The sequence below is a fragment of the Oreochromis niloticus genome, linkage group LG20, assembly GCF_001858045.2.
Source record: "Oreochromis niloticus isolate F11D_XX linkage group LG20, O_niloticus_UMD_NMBU, whole genome shotgun sequence".
In the NCBI taxonomy this organism is placed as follows: Eukaryota; Metazoa; Chordata; class Actinopteri; order Cichliformes; family Cichlidae; genus Oreochromis; species Oreochromis niloticus.
The window spans coordinates 11,002,554-11,013,667 of record NC_031984.2 but is presented as its reverse complement, the minus strand read 5'-3'; the positions used below and the strand labels follow the sequence as shown (position 1 = coordinate 11,013,667).

Sequence of the window (11,114 nt, the reverse complement as noted above, 5' to 3'; positions counted from 1 at the left end):
TCAGCGGTCAAAGTGCAAACTCAATTTCCCCAGTCCTACCTTTTGAAATGGTGAGGCGGTGAATGGGAGCTTAGGCTGGAGCAGCTGGGGCTCTAGAGTTGCAGAAATTCGGGGGTCACTCCCATCTTGTTTCCTAAAATCAGACAGATGGAAGAGAACATTCAGTCAGAAAAGGTCACCCAGTTTGAGATCGAGCAAGAGGACAACAAAAGGTAATGCCTCAGGAAATGTTGTTGATCTCTTTTGGCAAGAAAAAAAAAAAGTCGTATGGACTGTACAAGGTACTTGCAGTGGACTAAAGTCACCTTTTTGAAATTAGGTTACTGTTACATTGCTCTTTAAGTGAAGCGCATTCCAACCTGACAACGAAATAAGGTCTTTAATTTATATCACAAATCAATAATACATCAGTTTTTAATTGATATTAAATTTCAAAATCCTGTTTTCCAACTGGTTTATTTGATCTGCAGTGTCATAGTCATCGAGGTTTAAATCTGTTGAACAGTATAAAATGTTATAGCTAAGTTACATCTGATACAAACCCCATGATTTCTTTGCTGTTTATGATATAAGAAACAATAACTTCCAAAAGATTTCACCTTTTCTTTTATCACACAATCTACCTCAGAGACACCTCAGGGGTCTCAGGGAACAAGACCAATACTTTCACATTTATCAAAACAAAAGCATCTCTAATCCAGAAGAACGACACACTGAACAATACTAATGTCACACATCTTTTGTTCTAAACTCAATATCTCTACCAGAACAGCTTTCTCTCAGCATGATCACTGATCAATACTTCTGATGAATATGGTGCTGTATTGACACTGACAACTGGTCAGTTTCCACAGCAGCCTTTTAATTTCTGCAATTTATTTCAGTCTCTTTCATATGCATACAGCGATTAATCATCACAGAAGAACATCTAAACTGATCACGAATCAGCGATAATATCATGAATTATGTGTATGTCTGCCGGCGATTATTAAAGTAGGATACGGCAGCTACGATGAAATATGTTCAGGGTGCGGCGTACCCCAGCAGCCGAAAGGCACGACACTCCGCAAGCAGAGAAGTATTACTCTACACCCTCAACAACTCCAGGGGACAAAATGGAACACTCTTTTAAAAAAATTGTAATTTCTCAAAGAGATAATGTGGCTGACTGTGCTGACAAAGTATTCAGTTATCTGAGCGAATGTATGGAGCTGCAGCGGATGGTCGGATGCTGAGGCCGGAGATAAGACAAACAGCTGCTCAAGAGGGACAGTGGCTGAGATGGAAATCGGGTTTCACATGCGCTGAGAGCACTCACATTCAAATTTAGGTGAAGAAAACAGAGCATGAATCATTAGTACACCCTGCTGCCGCCCTGCTATTACACAACAAGTGAGTCTTCAATCAAGAAAAGTCCCGCAGCAAATGAAACTGGAATATTTCTAAGCTCTTTCTCAACAGGCTCACACGAAGAGCTCTCCCAAGGGAGAACAATATAGGAAAAGGCATCAGCTGTCCTGAACTCTTAATTAGAACTAATGCTCAATAGATCGTCAGGACACACGCACACACACACACACACGCACGCACGCACGCACGCACGCACGCACGCACACACACATATTTAATTATGCAAAATGAATGAATGGTTTAAACAAAATGTATAGTCCCCCAAAAAATCTAGGTAATACAAGAAACATATGTCTGCCTATAGAAGTCCTATTGTGCACACATTATTATTCTATAAAAGACAGTGTACTGGGAATTTATAATATGTATACACCACTCCAGAAAAGTAGCACAAAAACATGCACGAGGGTAAAGTCACACAGCAAATGTCCAGCACGAACTTGTCCTTCATCATAAGCATGTGGGCCAGCACAAATAACATGCTGCTGCTCGCAGACACCTGCTCGGTTCTATGTAGGACTACCATGTAAGCAGTCCTGCGGATCAGTTTGCAGCATAAAGCCACAGCCTTATCCCAACACCACAACAAATTACATAACACACCCCAGCTGGTTGGCAATGCAGCACAAAAATCAGCCGTGTGAAGAAGTCCCTGTGTGTCATCTGAGCAAACTGATGTCCTGCATGGAGGAGAGCAGGAAACTCACTCACACAGTGGTGTGGCAGCTGTACACTTGGCGCTCCCCGGGAAGTCAAGCCAGTGACCAGCACTCGGACGGATAACTCACCGTCCACGCTCCTTCCAGAGTTAAGCTTCTCTCTCCCTCGTACTTTTCTCTCTCTCTCTCTCGCTCTCGCTCTTTTTATTCTTAATTCTCCAGCTCCAACCAGATCACTCGCTGATTCTCATCAGTCGTTCACCTGCTGGCCTCACGCTCAGCTCTTTAGACTATCGCACACTCCCAGTGAGCATCCTCTCCGATTCTCCTCCCTCACTCTCCCTCCTCCCACCCAGTCACACACACACGTGCACGCTTTAGTTGCCACTTCCTCCATCTCCACCCTCTTTGTCCGCTCTGCAGCTCTCACACACAGCCCGATACTCCAAAACCTGAACTCGACACTAACACCCACCAACCCCCCAACCAATACCACTTACAATCTCCCTTATCCCCCTTCCAAAGAAGGAGACCCTCCCCCCCTTCAGTTGAGAACTACTGAAGTCTGCAGTCAAAAAGAGAAAGCATAGATTGTTAGGGTAAAGGGGGTTGTCTTCAATCCCCACACTGCCTCACAAGCCTGCTCGGGCTGTTGCTGTGGCAACCAACGTAAGCCACACATGAAAAAAAAAACACCCACATGCACATTCATGTTCATTATCATAGGACTTGAACAAGGTGATTATGTTCAACATTAAGCACCCAGAGATGAGCAGACACCGTAGCCTCCCCCAACACTCATTGTGCAGGATGAGAAAACATGTGTGGAAAGGTTTTTAATTACTGTAATGAGTCTCATTCAATCCCCAGAGAACATGTGCGTTTCCGTCACTTAGCTGACATCCACAGTTCCCAGCAGACCTCCAACTAATGTCACCAATAGACAGATAAATCCCTGCTAAATAATACTTTAATGCAGAGGAGTGTCAATCTATTGTTCCTTTACTTAGCTTTTCAAAGTGTACACCTGAACTACCAAACGGTGTGCATGTGTGTGTGTGTGTGTGTGTGTGTGTGTGTGTGTGTGTGTGTGTGTGTGTGTGTGTGTGTGTGTGTGTGTGTGTGTGTGTGTGTGCCTGTGTGTCAGACATGAAGAGATAATAAAGGATTACAGCACATTCATCATACTGTGAACCATTAAGAGCTGTGTATTGTGATAAAAACAAATAATCCTCTCAACTCGAAAAGCTTCTTGGGTTAAAAAAAAGAAAAGAGCGAAGTCTATTATATCATTAATACAAACTTTGAAAAATGTCCAGATTACCAATAATCTGCTGAGATGCCCTTTCGAACTGTGACACTAATGTCTATTTCTCTTCTTAACACTTAAGTGAAGAAAATCTGGTTCTTTTTTTAAAGGTCCCAGTGACCTGGGGTGTAGGTTTTAAAAAAAATGAAAATGTGGAATGTGACAGCTTTGTTGCGAATTATCCGATAACAGCAGATACTGCTTAAATGTCCTGCTTAAAATCTGATTACCATGATGTTAACACAGATTATTCGATCAGATTTCAATCAGATGAAGGGCATATGCATTTACAATGACAGCTTCAGACGTAATTGAACACCAAATACTGACAAAGAAAATAGTAAAGCAGGAAAAAATTTACAGCCACAAAGAGATGTTTTTAAAAAAAAATCTGCTGTGGACAGTGATAGTTGTTTTTAAATTGATTGCATCTTTCCTGCTTTAGCATCCTCTGCAGAATCAGTAAATACCCTGTAACTGGCCCAAACTGCAAGGGATTCCCATCCCATTAGCCGCTGAAATGGCCTGTGGTCACTGCTCTCCTACCCCCATATCATATCCTCTGAGAATTGCTGCTGCGCTAAAAAAAATTCCTCTCTCTTTCAATCTCACTTTCAGCTATTTTTCAACCAAGAAGAGTTTGATAATCATCCAAAATCCTTTGAGACATAAAATCAAATAATCCCACAGCTAAGTGAATCCTGTAAATCCCACGGGATGTTCATTATTCCTGATGCAGGTTTCATTATTCTATTAATATTTCTATTTATACCACAAAATATTAAACTTCTTATAATTTAAATGTGCATCACCATGCTTAGCAAAGTATGCCCTGCAAGCAGCTAAGAATGTAATCTGTATGATGTGTGTGGGAGGCAACGTGTGACCTGCTAGTGACCTAAAAGGCTAGCTAAAGGTTTAATCACAGAAGCATTTCACATCAGTTACACGTCTGAGGTCTCCGGCAGGCAAGATGGCTGCTCTTCGGAAATTTGAATTAATTGTTATTTATGCATAACAAGTATGTCTCCCACAGGTTGCAATTTAATTAGTGGTGGTCGACCTCAGGGGGGTAGAACAGGAGGGCGGGCGGAGAACTGTAAACAGCACTGAGCTGTAAGAAGTACTTACAAAACAGCACTGAACGAATGACTGAAGGCATATCTCCAACAGACTGTCCACATGGATATTAATATTAAATATATAATACAGTTCAGTGTGTTCAGTGGTGAATTATGTCAAATGTTTTACTTCATCAGCTGTGTTAACTGGTAAAACAGGAGTGGGCAATGAATTTTCCCAAGCAGCCACATGAGAAACTGGGACTGTTATGGAGGGCTGCAAAGAGATATATTATATTGGTGCGGCGCTCCACAACAGTCCTAGTCTCCCATGTGGTGTCCTGTGAGAATCAGTTGTTGGGATATAATATTAAATCCAAAATCTGAGAATCAAAGTCTATCAGAAATCCTTCATCAGAGTTCCTGCGGCACAATGTTGGAGTGTTCTCGTGCTGTTTTTGGATATGTTAAACCCTGCCTCCCATCACTCTTAAACAAATTGGCTGTTTAATCAAGCACATAATTTGTTTGCAAGGCAAAGTAGGAGTGCCGAGTGCAACTCAACTTTGAGGAAACTTTCCATCGCTATAATGATATCTCTGCAGTATACCTCTACAGAACCCTACTGTGACTATGATTGTGATGTGGTTCGATAATTATACAGCATTTTAAGTGGGTAATGAGGTTATATTAGAGGGTGGGGGAATAAAGCTGCTATGAGAATCAAGTTATTCTCTTCTGACATTAAATTCTTTGTGCTTAAGTGTCCCAGTTAGATGCAGAGTAAACAGTAAATATGACCTAATTATAATAATAACAGTCTTTCTTAAAGGTGATGTACGTATATAACATTCAGAGCTGGATGTTTCATTAGAGCACCGGTGTCTTCGGCCAGCGTGAGCCACACCTCCCCACTTCATTTGTCACTCAAAAAACAAAAAAACAAAACAGGCATTAGCCCTTGCCCTTTTTTATGAGTTGCAAATGAAGTAGGGCGGTGATTTTTTGTTCTTTTGTCAAGTATCAGGTGGTTTCCTTTTAGATTATTATTACTGACATCATAAATCATGCTTGTTGAGAAGCATTTTCACTGCACTTCTTAACTTCAGCCCTGTCTTTTCTACAAACAAAGTTCAAACAAAGTTCAACTCAGCCAGGCTTTCTCTGTGTTAGCCGGCTCCACAAAACCTAAAACAACAGTTGGAGAACATGGTTAGCAGAACAGTAGCTAACGACTTTGTCTGTTAAGCCAGGCTTTCTGCTTCAGGCTCACAAAAACCATGGGCCCTTTGCAAGGTCATGTGACTCTTCAACATGAAACAATCCCTGTATGTGCAGCCTGCTCCAATCAGACATTATCAGAAGATGATGATAAGATTAATGCTGCAGAAAATTGTTAATCTTGCACCTTATTGCACAGAGTGGTAAAATAAACATTTTAATTCAAGTTAACGGCTTTATCGCCAAGTTTGGCTCTCTGTGCTGCTGTTTATTTCTAAGGTGTAGGTGCACATTAGAGCTCTGAAACATTACATGTTACTGTACCATAGCCTAATGTTTGAGCCTAAGGACACGTAGAAATTGCTTTAGTTTAACTTAAGTGAAGTTTGGGGGGGTTTTGTTGCTTGAAAACAGGTGATTTTGGTGTGTTGTGTTCTGCAATTCTAGCAGTTTAAAAGAGAATTAGCAGCAGATTAGAATTAGGAATAACAACACCTATCCATTTTCTGCTTCATCAAATTAGTACATGCAAACTCCTATGATGATGTTTATATAAAATATATTGCCCCAGTACAGAATATATGTTGCAATTAAACATGCTGTAAATAAAAGAATCTACCAAAAGGTGTTCCAGCTGTTTTTAGATTTAAACACATGTTCAGTATAAGTTACCGCAGTGATTTAGTCAGATAAAAGGAGAGCTACTTTCGTGACACAGGAAACTCTGACTTTAAGCTCAACATAGGCCTCTAAGCCAATAATCTGGTTTCATAATACACCCCTAGGATGAAACGGAGAGCAGAGGAGAATAACAAAACAACAGCAGAAACTCTCACACTAAGATCTGCTGTTTTACTTTCCAAATGTGCTGTAAGAGCTCAACCTTAGTATCTTTATAAATTTTGTGAATGCCAACACATTTCCAGGTACTCACATCAGCTCACATCCACTAACAGGCACATATGGATGAGTCGGCCATAAAAACATAAAACAACAAAAAAACAGAACAGTGTGACATCATTTTCTGTGAAAGATGCTCCATTAAGTATCTAATGAGCAAATAGCTGCTTGCTGCTATATTAATGTTGAAAGCAGATATTATAGCGTCTTCGAACCAACACAGAGCAAATACTGTGCATGTAAAAAAAAAAGCCGTCTTATTCTAAATGTATTTCAAGACAAAGAGATTTTCTCATGAATTACATTTGTTTGTGATGTTTGACAAAAACATTTCTAGTCAAACTGTCTCATCTGTCATTAACTGTGTGGACGAGTCATCCTGTTAACCCAGAAAATGAAGGAGAATCTTCTAATGTGGTTAATGTTGTAAAAAGGTCGACTGTAACCCAAACCACAACTGTTTCTGGGATATAACGAAGTAGTTTGGGGGTACTCAGACTGAAATAAAACTAAAGATATAAAAGTCAAAACCTAAAAGTTAATGGTCAAAAATGAACACAAAAATAAGCGAAGAGAAAACACAGGAGTTACACTCTGTTCCTGAGGCATAATCCTGTACATGGTCCTTAAGTCCTTATGCAGGTCTGCAATTTTATCCTTATGCAATTATAAGTTGTCTTGTTGAAGGACAATGTGTTTCCCTTGCAATTTTAAGCGTTCAAGCTGAAGACAGCTGGAGTTCCTTCTTGGATTCTTAAATACATTTCACATGTCATTCAAAAGGCTTCTTCAATTCTAAAACTGATGGGAGTCACACCTGCAGTTTAATACTGCCAGGGTCTATTAGAACTGAAGAAGCCTTTTGGGTGAGAGGTGAAATCTAAAAAAGAAGTGCATTTGCCTTCAACGCCAGAATACCATGACATGGAAGACTGAGAAGCTACTAAGGCTACTAAGACTTTTACTTCAAAATGTAAAGGGCAGCAATTATTTGTTTTAAAAACCTGCTGTTATGCTATAGTTTTGGTATTTGCAAAAGCTTAAGGGAAACATATGCTCAGTTCTTTCTGCTGTTGGATTAGCCTTCAGCTAATCCAAAATGCTGCAGCAAGAGTCCTGACAGGGACTAGAAAGAGAGAGCATATTTCTCCTGTTGTGGCTTCCCTTCATTGGCTTCCTGTTAAATCCAGAATTGAATTCAAAATCCTGCTCCTCACATACAAGGTCTTAAATAATCAGGCCCCATCTTATCTTAATGACCTTGTAGTACCATATCACCCTATTAGAGCACTTCGCTCTTGCACTGCAGGCCTACTTGTTGTTCCTAGAGTATTTAAAAGTAGAATGGGAGGCAGAGCCTTTAGTTTTCAGGCCCCTCTTCTGTGGAACCAACTTCCAGTTTGGATTCGGGAGACAGACACTATCTCTACTTTCAAGATTAGGCTTAAAACTTTCCTTTTTGCTAAAGCATATAGTTAGGGCTGGACCAGGTGACCCTGAATCCTCCCTTAATTATGCTGCAATAGACGTAGGCTGCTGGGGATTCCCATGATGCATTGAGTTTTTCCCTTCCAGTCACCTTTCTCACTCACTATGTGCTAATAGACCTCTCTGCATCGAATCATATCTGTTATTAATCTCTGTCTCTCTTCCACAGCATGTCTTTCATCCTGTTCTCCTTCTTTCACCCCAACTGGTCGCAGCAGATGGCCGCCCCTCCCTGAGCCTGGTTCTGCCGGAGGTTTCTTCCTGTTAAAAGGGAGTTTTTCCTTCCCACTGTCGCCAAAGTGCTTGCTCATAGGGGGTCATATGATTGTTGGGTTTTTCTCTGTATTTATTATTGTGCGATCTACTGTACAATATAAAGCGCCTTGAGGCGACTTTTGTTGTGATTTGGCGCTATATAAATAAAATTGAATTGAATTGAATTGAATTTATTCCTGTATCTCCACAAGTTTGCTGAACTGCTGCTTGGTACACAGCAGATAATATACAGCGTGTCTTTTTGTGATGACAATAGTTAAAGCCAGAGGTTTGATCTCATTTAATTTGTACACACAGTTTACAATCTCACAGCACAAGTCATTTATCAACTGCACCATACGTCTTTTTAAATTTATATCCATATAAATGTACGACACAGACTCAACAACCACATTCTGCCGTGATGTTTTGTTTCTTATATATCAATATAACACTGATGATAAAGAAGAGTAGTAGAGTACAGAAGTAGTTTGACCTGCTCAAATGCACATACAAGTCCTCCAACAGCCAGAGACACAAGGAATTACAACACAAACAGTCCTTGGAAATGGCTGTGTTCCCAAGGACACCCTCCCCAACCCCCTTAAACAAATGGCAGGATGATTATCTCTGGTGTAAAGTCATTTCTCACTCAGAGGCAATTTTTCCAGATGAAAAGATCTGACTTTCTGACTTGGTTGGAAAAAAAAAAAATGTTATTTTGCTGGAGGTTATGTTAAAAAAATATGTAACATAATTCAAACGATCTTATGAGTCAGCTTTGTGTCTTAATCTGTGTGCCAGAAGGAAGTAACAAAAATAAACATGAATTTCCCTAATCTGTTTTGCGAACCGGTTTCTGGTGCCAAGCAAATACTGGGCAAAATTTAAAAAGCAGATAAGTCTGAGAAGCTTTCCATTCCCCAGGGAACTGTACCTCTAAAAGACCTTTTATACAAAAAGGCAGATAAGGAAATCCTAATCAGCAGTTCCTAATAAGAAACTAGAACACAAATGGTGGTAAAAAAAAATATACCGAAAACTTCAAAAGGTTCAAAACCTTTGTTAAATCGAAAGCTACAGACGAAATAAATCTGGAAATAAAATGTTTGTGGAATCTGATGCACGAGGAGGCTCTTTCTCTTGAGTCTACACTTTCCCTCATAGCTAGCCCTATTCAGTTAGCAATAAAAGGCCAGGTATAGCAGGTGGTATTGAATAAAGGATGTTCTCTCTACCAGTGGGTCCTGATTTTCAGCTTCCTTATCTCTAACAATGTCACTGTGCAGATTTCCTTAGAAACAAGCCCTCCGGGAAATCACAGTCAGGCAGATGTGCCTTTTCTACAACAGAAGGTCACTCTAGTGTCCTTTCATGCTCTTTTGTGCTTGACATATTGGAGTTAGTAGTGTAGTCCATGATACCTAACTTCATACGGTTTTATCTGTTAAGTGTGCAAATATCCTATCAATCAGGAATATGTTTGCAAAAATTCCAATCATGCAAGATTTGTCCAGTCCTGGGAAAGAAAAGGAAGAAGGAAGAGAATAGAAAATCCTTCAGACAGCCTCCTCCTCCCACTGGCTTAGCTCATCATTTCTGCATGACATCTGTCAATAAACAGGCTCACATCTTTAAAACCTTTCCTGCCATTTTCATACCTAAACTCCTGTCTTACACAGTGTGACTGCAGCAAAGCAACTTGCAGGCAAATAAGTGTACTTTAAAAACGCTGGAGGAATAACTAAGTACTGAAAATCTCAACAAATCAGATAAAGCAAAACGGGAAATGTCAAGTCAAAGTTGCCTGGGACTCGTCTCAACCTTCAGCAGCCGGCTGTCTTCTGAACTTTATGTTTTTATAAGGCATCCTCTGCTGGGCCTGGATGGTGGATGACATGTTAGGAATTGGATTATTGAGGTGGTTCGAACCAGGGGTGAGCTTGTCACTTCGGTGCTATATTAGGTCAGACAGCAGGAGACACACAGAGAAACAGTCTAGTCTGATCGGCCTTGACAGTTTGCTCTCCCAGTATGTCCGCTTTTCCAGACATACATGGATGAGCGTGCACAAGCAAGCTGACACCGAGACTGTTTTCACAATGCAGCAGTGAGCGCATGTGCAGGGGAGACAGTCAGACGATGATGAGGAGCGACATCTCTTGGGAAATCAGTGTACACAAACAGAGGAGTGTTTACAATGACACCGCTTAACTGTTTATAGGCTAACCCCCCCCACCACCAAAAGACAGCAGGGTTGAAATAGGCCTAGGATTTAGAAAGCATCATAAAAATAGAATAGGAACTCATGTCACACAATTGGTAATATGTAGCAAGGTCATTCAGCAAAAAGGAAGAAATGAGTAAAACAGTGAAAAGCAGATTTGATCACCTTGGGGGAAAACATGCACAGATGCCCATCAAGTACACTTGTTTACCTGACTTATGGGCTCATTAATTAAGTGCCAAAACTGTGCAGTACTAACTTTGGCCACCAGAGGGCTATCAGTAAGGGAACCAAAAGACAACAAACACACAACAAGGCTCCATCATTTTGCCAAATATGCATATGAAATACTCATATTTAAATGATAATTTAACTCTAATATTGCTTACAAACTAACTTCAACAAACAGGTCAGAAAATACCGAGCATTAAATTATTCTCTATTATATAAAAATCCTCAAGCTTGAGAATGAAACTTCTGCAAGTTGCATATCATGTTTCACATGCTGAAAAAAATCATCTTATACATTTCAAGAGGGCAGCTTGAAATCAAATGTATACATTTTTCCCATCTTTATTTGATGC

General features: G+C 40.3%; 1 protein-coding gene across 16 annotated transcripts in view; it reads right to left on the bottom strand.

The window, feature by feature from the left end:
- LOC100704397 (rap1 GTPase-activating protein 1) overlaps positions 1 to 11,114 on the bottom strand; it is a 55,072-nt gene that overhangs the window by 19,549 nt on the left and 24,409 nt on the right. For 11 of the 16 annotated variants that reach the window (XM_005448543.4, XM_005448537.4, XM_025901362.1 and 8 more), the window contains one exon: positions 40 to 133. Coding sequence is in view for 10 of the 16 variants with exons in the window: in XM_005448537.4 (XP_005448594.1) it covers positions 40 to 133 (94 nt within the window). In the remaining 6 variants the exon portion in view is untranslated. Of the gene's footprint in view, positions 1 to 39; positions 134 to 2,117; positions 2,417 to 11,114 lie in introns of those variants that run through there. The other 5 variants (XM_025901368.1, XM_025901369.1, XM_019349807.2 and 2 more) reach the window with 5 other exon arrangements.